General features: G+C 32.9%; 1 protein-coding gene across 4 annotated transcripts in view; it reads right to left on the bottom strand.

Moving 5' to 3' along the window:
- The window catches only part of LOC124427920 (ras guanine nucleotide exchange factor P-like), an 88625-nt gene extending 67952 nt beyond the window's left edge, over window positions 1-20673 (bottom strand). Inside the window, exons 1-2 of one of the 4 annotated variants that reach the window (XM_046971354.1) lie at window positions 20605-20647; window positions 18378-19772 (exon numbers count right to left, since the gene is read on the bottom strand). In XM_046971354.1, the coding sequence (XP_046827310.1) occupies window positions 18378-18743 (366 nt within the window). In that variant the 5' untranslated portion in view covers window positions 18744-19772; window positions 20605-20647. Of the gene's footprint in view, window positions 1-18377 lie in introns of all 4 variants that reach the window. The other 3 variants (XM_046971355.1, XM_046971356.1, XM_046971357.1) reach the window with 3 other exon arrangements.
- Between the last annotated feature and the right edge of the window lie 1088 nt (window positions 20674-21761).

Genomic DNA, 21761 nt, shown 5'->3' with positions numbered 1-21761 from the left:
TTTTCTTTTCTTCTCTTCTCTTCTCATCTCTTCTATTCTCTTCTCTTCTCTTCTTTTCTCTTCTCTTCTCTTCTCTATCATGGCCGTCTCGCAGAAACCCAGCAAGCCACCCGGGAAGAAAAGTTTATCGTTCAACTTTCACGGAAAACATTTCGCTCAGAATCCACGAATAGTCGTCGTTCGCTGGTCTCATTGGCTTCCACGCTTCACCAGAATGTTCAATTAAACTTCTCGCGTTACTTATTATATATAGTAGTATATGATATGGGTATGTAATATATGGTCGTATATATTAAACCACGAGTTCTTTATTAATACATTAGCTGTATAGTTATAAATATGTATTTAAACGGGACGTCAGCTGAATTATAGGTATAAATTTTACAAGCTTGTAAAATTCGTCGAAAGAGATATAAAAAGAAAGGAAAGGAAAAAAAAACAAAAAAAAAAGAAAAAGAAAAGAGATAAAAAAGAAGTTTGAAACGTACCGTCGATTTTTGTTCAAATTTTCACTACGTTGTTTACGTCTCGATATTTATATAATCCCAATAAACTTTTCACGAGCTAATTATTTACACGTAAGTAAATAAGCGTAAGCACTTTCACATGCCTACACGTATATTAGTAATTATTAGTTCATATAAAAATAAAATTTACTTTTAACATTCTATATTTTCGATAACTCTTAATTTTCTTTTTCTATCGGTCCGTAAAATGACTACTCCATGTGTATATGTACATATATAGAACAAATACGTTGATGTATGTGCAATATAAATTCATCGGATCTATTCGTGTCTATATAAATGAAATTTTCTTCTTTCTCCGTCCCACTAAAAAGTCGTTCGCTTTGACCGATATCTCTCTCTCTCTCTCTTTCTCTCTCTCTTTCTTTCTTTCTCTCTTTCTTTTATTTTTTTATCTTTTTCACGAACCTATCGCTTATCGACCGAATTCATCGGGACTAATTAATCAAAGTCCCTCGCGTTTATCATCGGCTCGTAACGTCGAGTTAACATCGTTCGGCTTTCTAGCTGTCTCCGAAAAAGTAGCAGCAGATAAATCTATAACGTATTAATAACTGAATTTCTTAGGGCGGTAAAACAAAAGAGAAAAAAATAAAGAAATAAAAAGAAAATAAAAGAGAGAGAGGAAGAGAAAGAAAGGGAAAGATAGGAACAAAATAAAATAAACAAGGATAAAACGAATGCTTGTGATCTCGACAGATTTCGTGTGACATATTTCTTCTGCACTACGTCGTTATCAATTAGAACGAATATGCGGTAGACGTTGGCGATGTAGAAACAAGAAAAAGATAAAGAGAAAGAGAGAAAGAGAGAGAGACAGAGAGAGAGAAAGAGAAAGAGAGAGAGACAGAGAGAGAGAAAGAGAAAGAGAAAAAACAAGAATACAAGAGAAAGGGAAAAAAATATATAAAACACAAATAAGGATCCAGTATAGAAAAGGTCATAAAAAGCAATAATATGTAATTTATAAACAATAAAATGCTAATGAATGAGACATAATTAAATAAAAAAAAAGGCAAATGTATAATCAAATGAGATCAATATAATATGTATGTACATATAGGATGTTTTATCTAATTCGAATGCTTTAATTACTTTTATTGCTTTTAATATTACAGAAATATTTCGAAAGAAAAAATTGTTCGACGCAAGAAGGATAATATTTTGATTAACAAATAATTTTTTTTTCATGCTCACCTTTCCTGAAATTTCCAAGTTTTGGATATTTTTTTTTGACTATATATATGCATCTATATATTTTTTTAATATATTTACTATGTGTCTATATATTTTTATTACCACAGTATTAATGACAAGTTATAAAAAAATATTTTTTATTATATTTGTAATGATGTGAATTTATTGACCTTTAAATAACGAGAAAGAATAACTTTTGGAAAAAGCGATGAGATTTAAAATTTGGATATGTTTCGGTACAAAACATTTATATTAAATTATTCGAAATGATTACCATTAATTTTAACGGATTTCCGGATACGAAAATCTTCAATGATTCTTTTAGACTTTCAATCATTTTTAGTACTAAATAAGACATCAAATAAAAAATCTTAGTTCTCTTAAAATTTCCTGATTACCTTCAAAATCAGTAGAGACAGGCGAGATAGGATCCTATGTACATACGTATATTTAAATCGATCCAGAAGTGGTCGAAAGTATAAATAAATTACTCATTAATCATATCCGAAAATGTATGTTAATAAAATGAAATCAATAGAAATTAAGCTCATATCGTTAAATTAGTTATTTTACAAGTTACAAAAGTATAATAATAAAAATACGTTTATTCGATAAATATCTATAGAAATCTAAAAAAAAATCCTGAATTTTGAAAATAATAAAACAATAGAAATAAAAATTTTAAAGAAATTAAAATTAAAACGAAATTAAAATTAAAAAAAAAACAAATTTATTAAAATTATAAAATATTTCGTTAATTAATATTATATATGATTCGAATATTTATTCGTACGATCAAAAGCAAGCAACTGAAATGTATTTTAGATATAAACATTTAGTGAGAGATTCATCTTACATATATGTGTGTGTATGTATATAATACATGCCATATAATGAACTCGCACAACTACTTTCATAGTTACAAAACTAAAGTTAAAAAAGAAAAAAGTATAAAAACATATATTTACCATATTTACATAATTTTGTTCGCATATAGAATAACTTTGATTTTAAAAGTAATTCTTTTTTTTTAATTCCTTTGCAACAGAGCGAGAGAAAATATATTTGAACAGTATTCTGTCTCAAGCAAGTCTTATTAAAAAAAAGAAAGAGAGGGTGGAGGTCGCGGGACTTATGTTCAAGGTTTGGCCTCGGGCAATGGAAGCCACCTCCGGACTTCTGATTCCATGTTCCTCAGCAGCAAGCAACGGCAGCAGGGCATGGTAGGGCAGACCGAGGAAGAAGTAGTAGTAGTAGTAGTATACAGTCGCTAAAGAAGAAGAAGAAGAAGAAGAAGAAGAGAGACCCGGGGCGGGCCGAGTCTAACGGTACTTCGCGGAAGAGTACTGTGCGACACAGCCAACCAAGTACCACCACAAAAATGTCTTTATTTCCGACAAATAAATATGAATGCGCGCGTGGAAACACGAAAGAGAGACGCAGCCACTTTTCGACGATATCTTATCCTTCTGACACCTTCGATTTCTCGACGATTTAACCCTTTGCATCATCAACGATGAGATATTACACGCCCACCGTTATTTTCTTTAAGATTTATCTGCACGTTTACCGATGGTATATTGTTATTATTATTATTATTATTGTTGTTGTTGTTGTTGTTGTTGTTGTTGTTGTTGTTGTTGTTGTTGTTGTTGTTGTTGCTGTTATTGTTGTTATTGCTATCATTGCTGTAGTTATTGCTAATGTTATAGTTGTTATTTACATTTTTTGTCACACACAACTCATATTTCTTTTCGAAAATAAGCTGCCACGCGTGCGTTAAGAATTTTTAATCAAATCGAAGCCGAGTTTTATGAGTAAAACGAGTTATACGGTAACCACGTGAGAAAAAGCGCGGGAATTACGAATCATCCCTGATCTAAACGAAAATTCTTCTCTGATTGATGGATAATCGTTCTCAATTCGTATGGTGTATGAACAAGGAGGTAAGGTAAAAGGAATATTCCTTTTTAATCATGTCAAACGTAACCACCTGTTTCTAAGAGAAAGAAAGAGAGATGAGAGAATTACTTTTTTGATAAGCTTTAATCGAGCGACGGTAAAGACCGGTTTTTCACTACTCGCACGCGTGGTTAACAGCACCAGGGCAATCATCAGGCCCGATACTTTACCTTCGATTATACCGCTCGAATGCCACGATTAACTTTCCACTTTTATCGATAACTTAGATCCTATGCAATTTTATATTACGTTCGCGTATCTAACGTTAAAGGACGACGATAACTTTTTTCACAAGAATTTTATGATTTTTCATTTGTAATATTCCAACTATGTCGAGTGATCGTTGTCATTAAATTCTCTCCCATTAGTATGATAAGCACGGTGTCACTTCACAGTTATTACAGGAGATACCGATGCTTTACAATCCGTCCTCGGCGTGTTAGCCGGTAATGCTAATGTGCGTTACACAGAGACTTAGACTTCCGTACTGGCTACAAAGCACTTCTTTACGTTACATTAAGTATGCGATGACACGAGGTACCTCGTATAAGGTCTTCGGTATACTCGGCACAACAACACCCTTCTCGTATATACTCACGCGTGCTTGATTTGCAAGAGCCTGGCAAATAATCATTTTTTCTTTTCTTTTTTCTTTCTTTCTTTTCTTTCTTTTCTTTCTTTTTTCTTTCTTTTTTTTCTCTTTTTCTTTCTTCTTTTCTTTTTTTTTTCTTTCACTCTCTTTCACAGTGTTTTTTGACATTTTTCTTGTCTTCTTTTTTACTCTAGAATCAATTTGATTTTTATGCATATTTCATCATCAATCATGATACAATCAATTATACCTTCTTTTAAATATCATTGAAATAATTCTAAATGTAATAGAAATATTGTTTTGATTAAATGATCAATGATTTTATTCGTTGTCCTATCTCTCTCGGACCTTTGATCTTCTTGATTATGAATTACACAGTATCTACGTATGTAGGTACATATAGTTGGCATTAAATCCACCGACAAAGCATCGCAATACCAGGAGAAAGCACTAAGGAATGGAACGTAATATCGCGTTATTATAATAATGAGAGAATTAGACCTAATTATCGTCGGGAAAACGGGCTCAAATTGGAATCTTCGAGCTTCCCGAATCGATCGACGATGGTTTCTCCCTTAAAATTACGCCTATCAGAATCGGGAGACGCCTAAACGAGTATTTTTTCTCTACCTTTTAAAGAAAACATAAATTACGTTGAAAACAAAAAGTAATATGTTCAGCTTTTAAACACTGTAGTAGGTCTATTTATTTCATATATTATTCATCGTGCGATGTTCCTTTTTTGTTTTATTCTTTTATGTTTTTGTTTTTTGAATTAATTTATTTACGATTAAATTAAGTGAGCTATATAAATAAATTATATTAATCTTACAAAGAAAGTAATAAATCGGTAAGAAAGAAAAAATGGTAAATTTCAATTTCTTTCTCTCTCTCTCTTTCTCTCTCTCTCTCTCTTTTCCTCTCTCTCTCTTACTCATTATTGTTATTATTATTTTTTATTTTTCTATCCTACCCTCAAAGGTAATTTACAGACAATCTATTGTCCCGAAGCATGGCTAGTTGATAGCGGGCGCCTCTTTAGCGTACATACATCGAGTCTGTCGCGAATTACACCCACATAGAGCTCACGTAGATGGAGGTCAGTGTACAATAAAGTTGCCCGAGTAATTTCCTGCCAGCGGTCTCATTAGTCGGAAAGCATTCCGAGTACTTTTTTCTTTTTTTTTTTTTTATGACGTCCATTTTTTCGAAACTATGTCTATGTCTACCGTCATCGATGGTAGACATCTTTTCATTAACTACAGAAAAGAGCACGATGAGTCACGAAATTGATCTTGATATGTCTTTTGAAGTTAAGTATTTCATTTCTTTATCTTACTTTTTTATTGGTAAAAGAAAAAATATGACGGTCGTTTTTACGAACAAAATGATATCACAATAATAAAGGGTAAATTTGTTATATTTTAAATAATATTGATTCTATGTATAGTGTGTATACTAAAAAAAATTTGTAAATAATTGCAATGTGTATGTAATACCGAAAGAAAATTGGTGTATTTCGAACAACTTTTTATTGCATTTAATAGAAATAGAAAAGTTATCGAAAGGTTATTGGAAAATATTGAAAATTATAGTTGAAAGAAAAATAACGATTAATCTTTCGCAAATATGATATCTTCAATCATTTGAATATTTCCACAATTTAAATATCATTAAAAGTTCTTGAAGCGATCTTGCACATGCAATTTACATTGGAAAATATCTATCAGTTGAAAAACTACAGAAAAACATAACCCAAGTTGTCGTAAAAAACAAAATTAATAATTTATATAATTCATTACTATTGACTGAATGATCAAAGTTATAAAAAATAGAAAAAAAAGAAAAAATAAAACGGTATATTTCTATCCCAATGATCTATCTTTTTGTCTGGAAGTATATTTATTACACACGTCTTTTATTTATCATTAATGTTAATAATAAGATGTGAAAAAAGTTATCTATCAACGTAATAAATCATTCACCTGATGAAGTAGTAGCAATAATATAGAAAAAAATAAAAGAAATAAAACAAAAATAAGTAAATAAATAAAGAAGGTGTGTGTTTGACATGAAAAAGATTCTACCTGTTAAGAAGTTAATTATCGACTAGGCTCATTTCAAGAGCTATACGTAGCAAGAAAGAGAGAGAGAGAGAGAGAGAGAGAGAGAGAGAGAGAGAGAGAGAGAGAGAGAGAGAGAGAAAGAAAGAGAAAGAGAGAAGGAGAGAGAAAGAAAGAGAAAGAGAGAAGGAGAGAGAGAGAGAGAGAAAGAGAGAGAAAGAGAAAGAGAGAAGGAGAGAGAGAGAGAGAGAAAGAGAGAGAAAGAGAAAGAGAGAAGGAGAGAGAGAGAGAGAAAGAGAGAGAAAGAGAAAGAGAGAAGGAGAGAGAGAGAGAGAGAGGGAGAGGCAACTATCGTTCCACGCAATTTCTAAAGACTGAATGGCGAGCGTATGTCGAACGAATAACGGTCTCGGCGGAGTTTATATTCCTTTTCCACGTGCCCTGTAGTGGCCAGTAACTGCAGCAGCGAGGCCACCACCGCCTCTTATCCTGCCAACTCGTCGACTCTTTTACGAAGATCAAGGAAGAAGAAGTTGCTGGTCGACGGATACGCGTCTATCTCGAGTGGTGCATCCGCCATTATCGACTTTTGACCTTCCGTCTATCTATTCCCTTTTGATACGCTCGAGATAGAAGAAGTTGATAGTATTTCCGCGGAAGAGATATATAATCGTCCCTTGATTTCTTCAGAAATTAGATAAAATTCAAGGAAAATTATGATCTATGAGAAGGAAAAAGAAAAAAGAAAAAAAATGATCGTGTACGATATTCATCATAAAAACCTGGATCGATTATATTTGTTTTATTTTTCTTTTCTTTTTTTTTCTTTTTCTTACATCAAATCAAGTATTCAATTTATTAAATCTAAAAACGACTTGTTTCGATGGAGATGAATTTAAAAGATTCTATCATAAGAACGGGGAAAAAAATTTTTGTTAAATAATATTAATAGAAATTACATCGTTAATTAAATATCGATAAACGATATTAAAAATTTATTAATTATTTTATGTTGCAAAAAACGGAATAACCTTGTCGATACATTTTATTACGTTACAAGTATTAAATTATTATTTTTATTGTCGACGATGTATAATGATGTAAACAAATTTATAAATTACCTTAGAAACGATGTTGTTTTATAATTGACCGTAAATGGATATACAACGATGTAAACAAATTTGTAGATTACGTTAGAAACGAATTTATTTTATAATTCGCCGTAAATGGATGTATAACGATGTAAACAAATTTGTAGATTACGTTAGAAACGAATTTATTTTATAATTCGCCGTAAATGGATATACAACGATTTAAACAAATCTGTAGATTACGTTAGAAACAAATTTATTTTGTAATTCACTGGAAATAGATATAACGATGGCGAATAATGATTTTTTGTCATGCTAATTTATGAAGTTTAAATTCAAGAAGATATTCTCGATTAGGTTTTTAGATACAAATCGTTATAGAAATGATGAACGATCTGTCACGATTCTTATGTGAAAAAGAGCGAGTTCATAAATGTTAAAGAAAGATAAATAGATAAGATGTTAAAGAGAAAGAGATAGATAGATAGATAGATAGATAGATAGATAGATAGATAGATAGATAGATAGATAGATAGATAGATAGATAGACAGAAAGATAGACAGAGAGAGAGAGAGAGAGAGAGAGAGAAAGAAAGGTGTAAAAACGTCTCATTCGAGTTATGCGACACGCGTAGATAATTCACATCGACGATGATGTCTCTTACTAACTCAACGCATTCCTTCTTCGACGTCGATAAATATAGAATCGAGCGGTATCGGCGAACGATGGGAATCCGTTAAGCCGTTATCAGTTACATGGAATTTCGTGGGAAAGTATAGAGAAGGAGAAAAAGATAGAAAGATAGAAAGAGAGAAAAAGAGAAAAAGAGAGAGAAAGAGAGAGAGAGATCTCTCTTAGAAGTTCTTGAACTCTCTCGTGACTTAGAAATTATAGTTAAACGCGAGTGAAATACGATACTTGAGATCGAACGTTTATGCGATTTAGTATCTTACAAAAATGACGATCGTTTGATCGTTAAAACTAATCATCTTTTCTTGAATAGATGTGAAATTATGATTAGAAAGTAATTAGATGGGATAATGTTTAGGACCTTATTTTTCATCAAAAATTGTATTACGTATTACATATAATTTAATTCATACATTTTTTTATATCTAGATCTTGATAATTTATATATTTTGTTTATTTAATCTTATGAGACGTTCAGTATGTCACGATTAGTTCGGATTTTCTCTCAGTATTGAAAGTATTTCTTTCGTTCGAAAATTATTAACCGTGATAATTAATTTTACTTCTCCTTTTTTTATATACGTAGATTTTGATCATTCATATTTTTTTCCATCCCACGAGATGTTTCTTAGTTTCTTTCAATCGATTTGTAAATTGTAGGAATATTTCGTTTATTCGAGAAAAAAAAATAAATAAACAAAATAAAAAAAATAAAATAAAAAGGATTACTTAATTCCGAACAAATTTATAACGTAATTACTTTTGTGAGTCATCGTAAGTAAATACATTATCGAAACGTTCTCGATCGAACCCGAACCATTAAGATTATCCTATCGTTAAACGACCGGTGATTATTTTCAAGCCTAGTTTCTTAACTCTAATCGCGATTGGAGAGAGAGAGATTAAGAGAAAGAGAGAGATTGAGAGAGAGAAATTAAGAGAGAGAGAGAGATTGAGAGAGAGAAAGAAGCAGAGAAAGAGAGAGAGAGAAAGAGAGAGAGAGAGTGAGAGAGAAAGAGAAAGAGAGGGAGAGAGAGAGAAGAAACGCAAGTCCTGTATGAAGGAAATGAAAAAAAAGATTTCAACGTACGCGCGCATGCACATAAATATATATACACGCGCACACGCAGTCGTATAACACGTGTGTGTCCTCCATACGTTGAGCAGTTCATAAATCGGTGGGTGCGTACAAGCTTTTCACGCTTCGTGACGCGCATCATATCTGTTTCCTGGCGATCCCGAGCCGTGACTCTTGTTAACCACCGAATAATGCTTAATAACGGCCATGAGAAAGTCTGAAAGGCTGCGTATCCGAAAATTGAACGATTAAAAATAGAAGAAGCAGAAAGAAAGAAAATCAAAATCAGATTTAAAAATTAATATCAAACATTAGACAGATTAGAATATATTGAATGAAACATTTTTTACGTAAACGAACCTATTATAGTTAATATTAGTATTAGTTATAGTATCGATTAATATTTATAATACTATATATATATATATATATATATATATATATATATATATATATATATATATATATATATATATATGTAGAAAGAGAGAAAAAGAGAGACAGAGTAAGAAAAAAGTTATGAAATTACATTTAGGTATCTAATCACTCGATCAAATCCCGATAAAAAAGTATAGCGTGTTGTGTTAGTAACATAATGTAGTTATCAAAGCTATTTTATCCAATTTTTAACGATCTTTTTAACTGATTTATTCGAATACGTAAAAATCCATACATACATATACATACATTATATATATGCAACGCTGACCTTCTTGACAGTAAAATCTCGAAAATAATTAATACAACAAACAACGACAACCTTGACTTGAGACGTTTGAGTGGAATTTTTGTCGGCTACTCTTTTAATCAGAGAAAAACACGAATTGTCGAAAGAGTGAGAGAAATAGAGATAGAGAGACATCGTGCCAAAACGACATCGCCTTTATGATTACTTTTCTTATCATCGAACTATTCTCTTGTAAAATAAATTTCAACGGTTAAAAATCTAAATATATGACTACATTAAAAAAGAAATTAATATTATAGTTTCTAGTCTTTCATAGACAAAGAATTGCTATTGTCGAATTACCAGTACTATTGATACATCCATTTGTATCCTATTTCTATGACCATGTACGTAAATAATGTCTTTTTGTGTCCTAATATATGTGTGTATATATATAAATATAAATAAATAAATATATATATATATAATATATACATACATTCATACACACAAACACGCGCGCGTGATATATATATGCATGAATATGTGCGTGTGTATGTGTGTGCGCGCACGCGTGTGTGAATATATGTGCATAGGATGCTTACACATTTCGTATCTATTATGGCAATCCGTGAACAATAACTCTTCCTCCACTCTCAGCATTTAATGGCTCAGCGTCCATCTATTTATCGTGGAGGAAGAGGAAGTGGCTGATGGGTAGATAGGTCGAACGTTTTGTAACTAATTTCGCGAGTAAATTGTCCGTAACATTGGTTTGGTGTACCTACTCGTACTAAAGAGTAGCGGGTTGGCCTAAGTAGGGGTTCTGGGGTTGTGTCGATGTGCCAACGCTGCTCTAACTCGTTCGCACGTATCGTTATATAAACATTATCTCTTTTCTTTTCTTTTATTTTCTTGTTTTTTTATTATCCACAACGATTCTCGATCTTTTTATGATTTTCCTCAAGTTTTTTTTTTATTCCTCTTTGTCTTTATTCGTATATGTTTCTTTTTTCTCTCTTTTTCTGTTTTCTTTTATAATTCGTTAATTTACATAAACGTACGATAGTACGAACAAATTGCTTTTATAATCAGAATCGATCGTTTTTGTAAACAATTGTTACTATTTCAGATTATTTATCAAATAAAAAAAAATCTTAGCCAACATTGAGGAATATATCTACTATCATTATTTTGTGTCAAGCATTGTGATGTATGTTATTTTACATCATAAAAATAATATTATCAATTACATGTAGATACAGTTTGCGAATGCACACATACATCAATAAATAAGAGTAAAAAAAAAGCACAAGAGAAACAAGAAATAGCACGTTATAATATATATATATATATATATATATGTGTGTGTGTGTGTGTGTGTGTGTGTGTGTGTGTGTGTGTGTGTATCTACACAGGAAGGTGTTTATGCATTTTAATGTTGTATTCGATCATTGCGTATGTGACGTAGATCGTTTTCAGTATCTATGCAAATCAAAAAGGATGCATATTGAATAATAAACTACTAAACATTTTATAAATATTGAAAAGGATCAAGTGCCGTTGTTCTTTCTTTTCAGAATTACATATTTAGCAAAAAAAAGGAAAAAAAGGAAACAGATAAAAAAGAGATTGAAAGAAACTGTATATAACTTATTGTAGATGTTAAAAGCCGTTTTTGATAAAAAAATTATTCGACTTTTTCCGATCATTTTCTTTATATTTTGTTTGCAATAATAACTCCATATTGTGAAAAAAATATTTGTTTTATAAATTATTGTCCTCTCTCTCTCTCTCTCTCTCTCTCTCTCTGTCTTTCTCTCTCTCTCTCTCTCTCTCTCTCTCTGTCTTTCTCTCTCTCTCTCTCTCTCTCTCTGTCTTTCTCTCTCTCTCTCTCTCTCTCTCTGTCTTTCTCTCTCTCTCTCTCTCACTCTCTCTATCTTGAGGATATTACCGACATCTCAATTTCCATCGGTTATTTCTCTTCATCAAGAGATATAAGCACTAACGTATAAACGAGCCACTGACTTTCGATAGGAGAAGATTGTAAAATCAAATCGTTGCAACTTACCATCTGTGGAGAGGTTAGAAAGAGATTGAAAGAGAAAGAGAGAGAAAGAGAGAAAGAAAGAGTGAGGAAAGAAGAAGGATAGATAGAAAGAAAGAGATACGGGACGATCAAAGACGATTTTGCCTACGCGTCGGCGTCGATTCTACGAGGCGTTACTCGCATGAATATCGCTAAACGCTAGATTTCCTTCGCGATTATGCGTAGGTACCACCTATACGTTAAAACACAGAAATAGTTAGCTATGGCGCACTGTTCTTTACGAGTATGTCGCAAGTGCAATAAGTGCAATGCAGTTTCGCATAGCCGGATAAATCATAAAAATGTTAAAGAAAAAGGAATGTTTAAGTTAACAAGGAATTCATATGATCGAAAAACGAATTCGTAATGTCAACGTCCGTGATATCGTTGAATTTCTTCCGAAAATTTGAATTAAAAATGTCAAATAAAATTTTGTTCTATGATACTTTGTTTCCGAAATAATCTACTTCAAAAATCCAATATGGGTGATGACGGCCATGTTCCAGGTGTGAACGGTAAGAACGATGGCGCGAAATTCAAACGACAGTTAAATATTTCACCTTATTTTTAGAACTAAATCGGTGGCTTGTTAAGTCGTTAACGATCTTAGGTCTGAAATATTCTTTGGTTAAACGCCGAACAAAGAGTGAAACGTAAAAATCGAGAGAAAGCAACGAAACTTTCTTTGCTTTTCTCTCTCTCTCTCTCTCTCTCTCTCCCGTTTTGTTTCTCTCTTTTATCGTTGTTGTTTTCGTCTTACTTTTAGACACAAGGGCCCTATTGTTGTTATCTAATGCGGCCCTGTACGTTGAACGTATGCAACGTAAGTAACTGCACACCCACTCGTCCGCGATTCGACGTGAGTCACTGCGAGTGCCGACTCGATCTATCCCAGGTAATACGAGTCGCGTGCACGCGAGTGAGCGAGCGAGCAAGCGCGTAAGCACATCTAGAGAGATCTTTGAATCGATCTTTACTTCCTTAGACGCTCATCAAAAACGTTCCAAGCATTTTCTGCTGATCTTGAATCGATCTTAACCAACGATCCGATATTTAATGGACAAAATAACAAAAATGGAGATGATATAATGTTTTTCTTTAATTTTTATAAAAATGAATGATCGATGAATTCGACTTTATCGTCAAGAACATGGAAAGAAATTTTATATAATAATGTGGATATATATATATACATATATATATATATATATATGTGTGTGTGTATGTATATGTATAAATTTATGCACGCATTCAATACCTTTCTTTTATTTAATTGCTCCATGTGGATGTTTCCTCGGTTTGTATTATCACTGATAATTACTGTTTAATTGATACCTTTCAACAAATTTTTACAAATCTGTTGATCTTTCGCGATCTTCGAGTTGATCATGTAACATTCGATATTGTATGTACATATATATATATATTGTACGATATAAAAAATGAAAAAGAAAGAAAAAAGGAATTCATAACGAAGAAATGTAAATGATCTGCAATTAAATATTGAAAGTAATATAGCCGCTAGGATTCAAACGAAGTTTATTTGAAAATCCAGTACTGATCATCGTACAGTAATTAATGCGTTAAACACGTAGCCAATTACAACGAGACCCGTGTCCTGACCAATGTTAATCATTCGCGATGCGTGCATCTGTAATAATGCTATTTTAATCTCATTATAAATTGAAAGAGAAACTATATGAATAATTAAATGTATGTATATATATATATATATATTGTATATATGTATATATGTATATAAACATATACATATATATATGTATATGTATATATATATATATATATATATATATATATATATATATATATATATATATATACAGATAATATTCATATCCTATTACCTATGGATTTTAAATATCAAATGTATATATCTATATCAAATTAGAAATAAACATTAAATACGGATAAAATAATAAAATAATTGTTAAGAGTAAAAGAAGAACGTTACGATTGCTTATATAGAATATTCATAAGCAATACTTTTACAATCACTTCAAATGCACGGTTATATCATATCCATTTGCAAAAATGTTAACTCTCTTGTACTTATATCAATCTTCGACAAAAACTATATTACACATGTAATTAATTGTATGACAAGAAAATTGGAATGATCTCATAAACAATGTTACATTCATCAATATTTGTTTATCAATACTCGATTAAACGTAATTTTAACCATGTTGCACGTGAATAGAATACGCGATTCATAAGAAAAACATTCAAAATACCGTAATATGAAAATAATGTAAAACAACTTCAACAGGTATATGTAAATAGGCGTGTATGAATGCCTATAATCGTGAGGATTTCGTATCGGAAATAAGAATGGAAAAAATGTGCGCTTGTGAAACGAGGACGAGATAAACACGTGGATGCACTTTAGAAATCTCTCATGCTCTCTCTTTCTCTCGTTCGTGGTTACGACTTCGTGTTTATTGATTTATAATTTCGATTTACGATTAAAACTTGACTCGACGTGTTCTCAATCGACGATGACTTCGATCTCTTGAGAGATCGAGATTGAGTGCTTCCTATGTCGATTATTCTTGTTGTTGAAAAAGACAAGACGCGGTTTCTTAATGACGATCATGTTTCTAGAGTAGAATGCAGTGCAATCGGATGATTCAGATGAGGTGCATTACCATTTATTCGATTATATATATATAATAATATACACACACACACACACATACACATATATATATACATATATATATAATGATATCACATCGTTACAGTTTCTCACGTTTCACACGCACGCACTTTTTTACCTACACAATATCACATCGAGATCGCAATTTGTTCGTTCCGAGATAAAGCGTAATTTATGCGTCAATAAACTTTGAATTTTTATAGACGTCATTTGCTGTTTATTTTTTCTTTTTTTCATTCCTTTATCCTTCTTTTCCGTTTTTTCATTTTTTTTGTTGCCACTTTATTTTTTGCTTTTTTTTTAACAAAAAGAGTAGAAAACCTTGAATCTCTCGTTTGATCACTCAAGAAATATGACATTTTGTATATATGTTGCTCGGAAAAGAATGATATTACATCTGAGAGATATTACAATTTCGGTTTTTCGTCACGAATCTTATCTTTTCAAATATGATTACATAAAATCGAATTAACTCAATAATTATTAATCCTTGAAAGACATATGAAAAGATCACGCTAATACTATCATCTAAATGAAATTTTATCATACTATATTAATTTTGTTCATTTACAGATCAATAAAACAAAAAAGAACAAATTCAATTAAATTAAAAAAATAAGAAAAAAATTTAATTAAAAGTGGAATAAAATTATAACAAATTGAATTAAAAGTTGGATAAAATTAAATGATCACATTTTGTACATCGTGACGGATACTATGGGTAACGATGACCATTGTTAATAAATTCACATATTAATTATTATAAGTTAAATTCCGTCGAATAAAAAATTTCGAATAATGCAAATAATTCGGTAAAGTATGAAGCAAAAAAGTATGCTATACAACAAATCAAGAATTGTTATTAACAATTTTCGTTACTGTTATGAATAAGTAATGAAACTATGAATAAAAAATATCTTTGTTTATATATTTCTGATGTGAGCGTAAATTATTTGATCTTCTGTTATTTAAAAATTAACAAAAATTAAATTTTCCGGTGAACTATATTAAAATAGGATAAACAAAGTGTTTACTTCTTTTGAATTGTTACTTCTTTCTTGTAGTTTTCATATCGAAAATTAAATAATTTTAATTAAGCTCATTGTACGACCACCAACGAAATAAAGATACATTGATAAATCTATAGTTATTTAATCATACTAACTTATAATTTATCATTATACGCTGTTAATAATGAAAGAACTATTATCTTAATACTATCATTGATAAAATGAATTACATTAATTAATTAATAAAATAAAATTTCATTGTTATATGAATTTGTCATTTCAGATACTAATAAAAAAAATAAATAGAATTGAAAAATCGATGAAGATTATATAAAAAAATTAATTTATTACATATAATGTATCGTGTGTTGAAAGAAAATTCGCTTAGGAACAAAATTTCGTCACCATTGGAGAATCTTAAAAAGTCAATTATTTGACAAAAGAAAAGGTTCATCCGCGATTATGGTTTCTCACCATGCATTGCTACGTGAGAGATAGTTTTTCTTCGATGTTTCAGAGGAAATCATCCTTTGACTTTTCAACGTAGGTATTATTCCTCCCAACCTCACAACTCGTTTCACATCTAATGCTAATTACGTTCGTCCCCATGGTCCGTATAGCAAACAAAATAATCGTTGGTACCGGTAATCATACGCAGTTCTGAAACGAAGGGCGGTGAACCGTGGAAATGGTTCGTCCGGTGCTCATTCGGATGCCCTTTCTGCCTCGGGCACAATAATCGTGGATTTCCGTCCGCTTATTATCTTACACGCGTCACAATGCATTCGGATTGCGTTTACGGGTTAACGGCTAATTATTATTACCGATCTATACGTTCAATGGATCTATGAGAATTTTAACGATTCGAATATTAGTCCCGAATCGATTATATCCTTCGAGAGGTTCCTTCAAGAGAACCAATTATTGAAATCGTTATGGTGTATTAATCAAAATTCCAATTAATACGATTATTTTATATTAGTACGAAACATCGATAATATTTTAACATAGATAGATAGGTACCTTATAAAATAAAGTTCTATAATTAAATTTAAATAAAATTATTTTAATTTGTTAAAATTTATTCAGTATATTAAACCCTTATAAGAGCGGAAAATAATAATATACTATACTATACAAAATATAAATTAAAATCCAAGATCTATAATTGGTTAACTTTCGATATTACTTTTTTATTTTTCGATTTCTTCTCTAATTACGAAGAGTAAATCCGTATCTTGTCCGAGTCGTATAACGACAGGGAATTTCGTCATCTCGTAAATATAATTATCATGTTCACATGAAAGGCATCCTGAAGTGCGTTGCAAACTCGTCTGTGCTTTTCTTATCGCAAAGACAGATTAACTTCAACTCTGCCTGATAAAACTGTCCGACAAAAATCTACTTTTCTCTCTCTTTCTCTCTCTCTCTCTCTTTCTCTCTTTCTCTCTATCTCTATCTATCTATCTCTTCTTTTTTTACATTAAAAACCGGACTGATTGCAGTTTTTTCGACGTCTTTTCAAATGAAACAGATATTCGTGGAATTTGAAAAATGCATATTGCAACTTCGACAACTTTACCTAAGGGTTATTTAAAACATTAACGATAAATGATTACATTCAAACGTCGCATCAAACTTTCTCATTTTTTTCTTAAATTTCTTCTTTTCACTTTTTTGTAATACTGAGTTTATGATGTAAACGAAAGTTAGATTAATTTTTGTTTTTCTTTTTTTAGAATAACATACGATTAGAAAAATTAGAAAAAATTTATTACTTTCAGATCAGAGCTCGATCGAAGAAGGAAAGCTCGTAAAAAGATTTAGAAAGGTTCGAGAAGAAGGTGTTTTCCAAGAAGAGTCTCGTTGGTAAGATGAAAAGGCGTAGGTACGTAGCTACGTGGCGCGTGTGCCAGACGGACGGCGTATCAAAGGATATTTACCCTGTCAACAGCGTAGCTTTATGCCGGCACGTCTATAAGGGGAGAAAGAGTGAGGGAGAGAGAAAGAGAGAAAAAGAAAGAAAGAGAGAAGTCATTCAAACTGAGATAATAGTAATGGGTATTATTACTTCGAATCTATTATCTTACGATCTAACGTTTCGTAGAAATCGATAACTTACTGAGCATGCTCGAAGAAAAAAAAAGAACGCGACTTTCATGATATGCTTGTGTTAATATCTTTCTCATATAAAAATCGATCATTTTCTCGAAATTTCGAAATTTTTCCAATTGAATAATCGCAAATGCTCCTTGACTTTACATATTGTAATAGATAAACAGCTAATTAATCGAAACTGGTAACGAATACTTTATTTATTAATTAACCTTAGATAATTCATAATGATTCAATCAAATACGTTGTTTTCCGAGTTACCTAATAACCAAAAGCTCGTGACAAAAGCCAAAGATCAAGATCAAACGAGACTTGACCTAGATAGACAACAACTATACCTAAGAATCTGAATTAGTTTTTATAGGATTACAAATTTCCATCATCTTTAGACAGAATTTTAAATTAAATCCAAGGAAGAACTACCACGAGAATAATAATGAACATGTTTCACTTGTGAAATTTGTGCAGGTGAAAAGAGATTAACCAAATTCAACGAAGATATTTCCTAAAATGATCTGACATTAACATCATTCGGAAAAAAAATATCAACGACTATTTCTTGCGTCTAAAGAAAAAAAACATAGAGATAAATAAAATTTAATTTGTTCCACTCACCTGCATCTGCAGCCAGGAATAATCGATGTACGCTGTGGTTGTCGCAGTGACACCAGCCGCGACGGTGGACGAGTTTGAGATCTGTTGCCAGTTATTCTGTCCGGTACAGCCGAGTACCGCGAGTCCGTCGGGTTGACCCCGATCCGGTACTATCTGATCGGCATACTGATAAGGTGCTTGGATCGTCGACTGTCCACCGGACGGCAAACTCGCCGGATGAGAGTGCTGGGCCCCCGAGCCGGCACTAGCGGGTAAACAGCACACGCTCACGTCCATCCGTGGTGGCGGAGAGTCGTAGAAACGTTGCTGTTCCGGCTCTGGTTGCACCCAAGTCGACCTCTCAATGGTTAACCCCCGTGGAACCATCCAATCTGAGGAACACCTAAGTCACCTTCGATCTTTCTCTTCTTCTTCTATTTTTCACACTAACTTATTTCTTCTTGATCATCACCATTGATCATATATTATAGTCAGAGAACTTTAATACTTTGGGTTAAAACTTTCAACCGGTATATTATATATGATTAACCGTTGTCTTTGGGTTTGATCTAATTCTTCTATCTTTGATCTCTCTCTCTCGCTTTCTTTCTCTCTCTCTTTCTTTCTATCTTTCTATCTCTATCTTTCCCTATCTTGCTTTGTATTTTATTTACTTTTACCTGTTTGTCACTCGCGAACGATTCGATGAAAATACCGCGATGAGAGTAGACTTTCCCGTAAAGAGGACCGAACGATTTTCCTCCTCTTCTTATCGGTGAACATGATCGCGGTGGGCCAGTACCACCGAGCGACACGTTCGTTCTGAACTTTCGTATAGAAAAGAGAGTCTGTTTCGTGCGGGATAATAAAAAATCGGAAAAGAATGGGAAGTGGAAGAAAATAAGGGAATCGATAAGTGGACCTGCCGCTGTCGATGCAACGACACGAAGTCACAGAGCGGCAGGTGGTGCTACGAAGAAAAGAAGACATCTGAGGTTGACCAACAAGTCGATGATGATGTCTTCCGGTAGCGTCTCCTTAAAAACGTCTTCAAAAAGAAAGACGATAAAACTGATGACGATAACGATGACGAAGAAGATGCCTGCTCGTGCTCGCCGACGGCACGCGTACTCTCGGCTCTTCCTCTCCTCGTATTCGCGGCGTCCTCGTGCGGAGACATCGGACGTTCGAACGGCACTGGGGCACGCCTCTCTCCTTCGACTCGCTCGGACCACCTCGACGCGCGCTGCTCTGGGCTACCCACGAGACAGAAAGAGAAAGAGAAAGAGAAAGAAAGAGAGAGAGAGAGAGAGAGAGAGAAAGAGGGAAAGAGAGAAAGAGAGAGATCTCGACTACGAGCAAAGTTCTTCCAAGGTTGCGATCATCGTTCAACAAAGGTGTACTTTTGATGATATTCTATGATGATGATTATGATGATGATGATGATGGTAATGATGATGATCAGAAAGGTGGAGGTATTGGTTCCTTGAGGGCTTTCTCTTGTTGACACTCTTCTCTCGTGTAACTATCACTCTCTCTTTCTCTACCCTTTTAAACCTTATTCCTTAGGCGTTACATTCCTAAGGAATTTGTTTAACTTGCCGAAGAGACCTTTCAAAACATAAAAAAAGAGAAGAAAGAGAGAAAAGTAGAAATAGGATAATGTTTATTTCTAAAGAGAATTGTCCCATATGGACAGAAGAGTATAAAATAATTTAGATTACTTTTTGATGGAATATATAATCCGAAAAAAAGATCAACTGTATTACACCAGATGTAAAACAAGAAATAAGCAGTGTATCTTTTCTGATGTTTCTCAGTGATGTCAACATGTGCTATCTTAGCCACGAAAACATAGTTCAGAAAAGAAAGAGAGAGAGAGAGAGAGAGAGAGAGAGAGAGAGAGAGAGAGAGACAGAAAGAAAAGAAAAATAATATAAAAGAGAGAAAAAGAGATAAAGAGAGAATGAAAAAGAAAGGAAGAGAAAAGAAGAATGATACAAGAGAGAAAGAGAAAGAAAGTGAAGCTGCTACTGATCCTTATGATGGAAATTCCTATTGGAGGATAAGAAAAACGTTAAAGTGATGCTTTGGTGTTGATCGCGTGCTCTGTCTTTCTATCTGTCTATCCTAACTATTTGTCTGTCTGTCTTTCTTTCTTTCTTTCTTTTTTTCTATCTTTTTCCTCGTTCTCCCTTTTCTCAAGCAACGACGACAACGATGATGAGGACTTTCAATGTGCACCCACTTCTCGCGCATACGCGCATGCGTGGATATGCGTGTCGTCAAGGCAACGGTTCCGGAGTAACTGCCCGGCGAACGCAGCCCTCCTCCACTGTGAACCGGGTTCTCCGCGATCTCTCTCTCTCTCTCTCTCTTTGTCTCTTTCTCCCTTTCCCTCTTTTTCTCTCTCTCTCTCTCTCTCTCTCTCACTCTTTTCCAACTCCCACCCTCTCGTTTTCACCGGCTCACGCCCCGGGCGCGACCGATCTGAACGCCGCGTCTAGGCGGCGGCCATCAAGCACGCCTCTCCTCCTCCTCTCCTCCTACTCTTTCTATGTCTCTGTCTCTCTCTTTCGAAACTAGTATTGGAAAAAGTATTGGTCGATCTTCTCTTTTTATTTCTCTCTCTCTCTCTCTCTCTCTCTCTCTCTCTCTCTCTTTCTCTCTCTCTATCGCATGTATTATACCTACTATTTGTATCGATAAAATTTATATTCTGTGATTATTTTTTTTATTATCTAATTTGTCGTTTATTATTGTCATTATTATTTTTATTATTTGTGAATTTAGTATTCATTTTAATATACTCTTATATCAAAATTAGAACTAGATTAGGTATTAACTTTGTACGGATGAAAACGTTACAAAATATTTTCATTAGTTTTCAAATTACCTAAATGAATTTTTGTAAATGTAATTTCTTTTTTTAGGTATATGTTGAGAACGTATGTATGTATACACGCTTGAACCTCTCACTATATCCCCCACTATCATTCATCCCCACTCTAATACATTGTACGACGAAGAGGGCAGCTCCGTGTCTCTTCGAAAGCACGATTATCGATGAGACCGATTGAGAGGCTCCTACCACCGATCTTTGGTGGCACACTTCTGTCCGTTCGTATCTCCTACCATCTATCATCCCTTCTTCTTCTCCTTCTTCTCTTTCTCTTTCCCTATTCTATTCGATAATCCTTTATTCACCCCACTTTCTCTTCCATTCCGATCGCGATTCAACGAAATGGAAAATCGATTGGACTGCATTCCACATAGTCCCAATATATCAAAAGTATGTAAAGACTTAAATTCGACGAAATCGTATTTTTACTTAAATTTTGAATAAATCTATATTACAAATTTATATATAAAAATGATCGAGCAAAGGTTTGTCTGTTTAATTAA

Source organism: Vespa crabro, chromosome 11 (genome assembly GCF_910589235.1).
Source record: "Vespa crabro chromosome 11, iyVesCrab1.2, whole genome shotgun sequence".
Lineage (NCBI taxonomy): Eukaryota > Metazoa > Arthropoda > Insecta > Hymenoptera > Vespidae > Vespa > Vespa crabro.
This window is presented reverse-complemented; position numbering and strand designations above follow the sequence as displayed.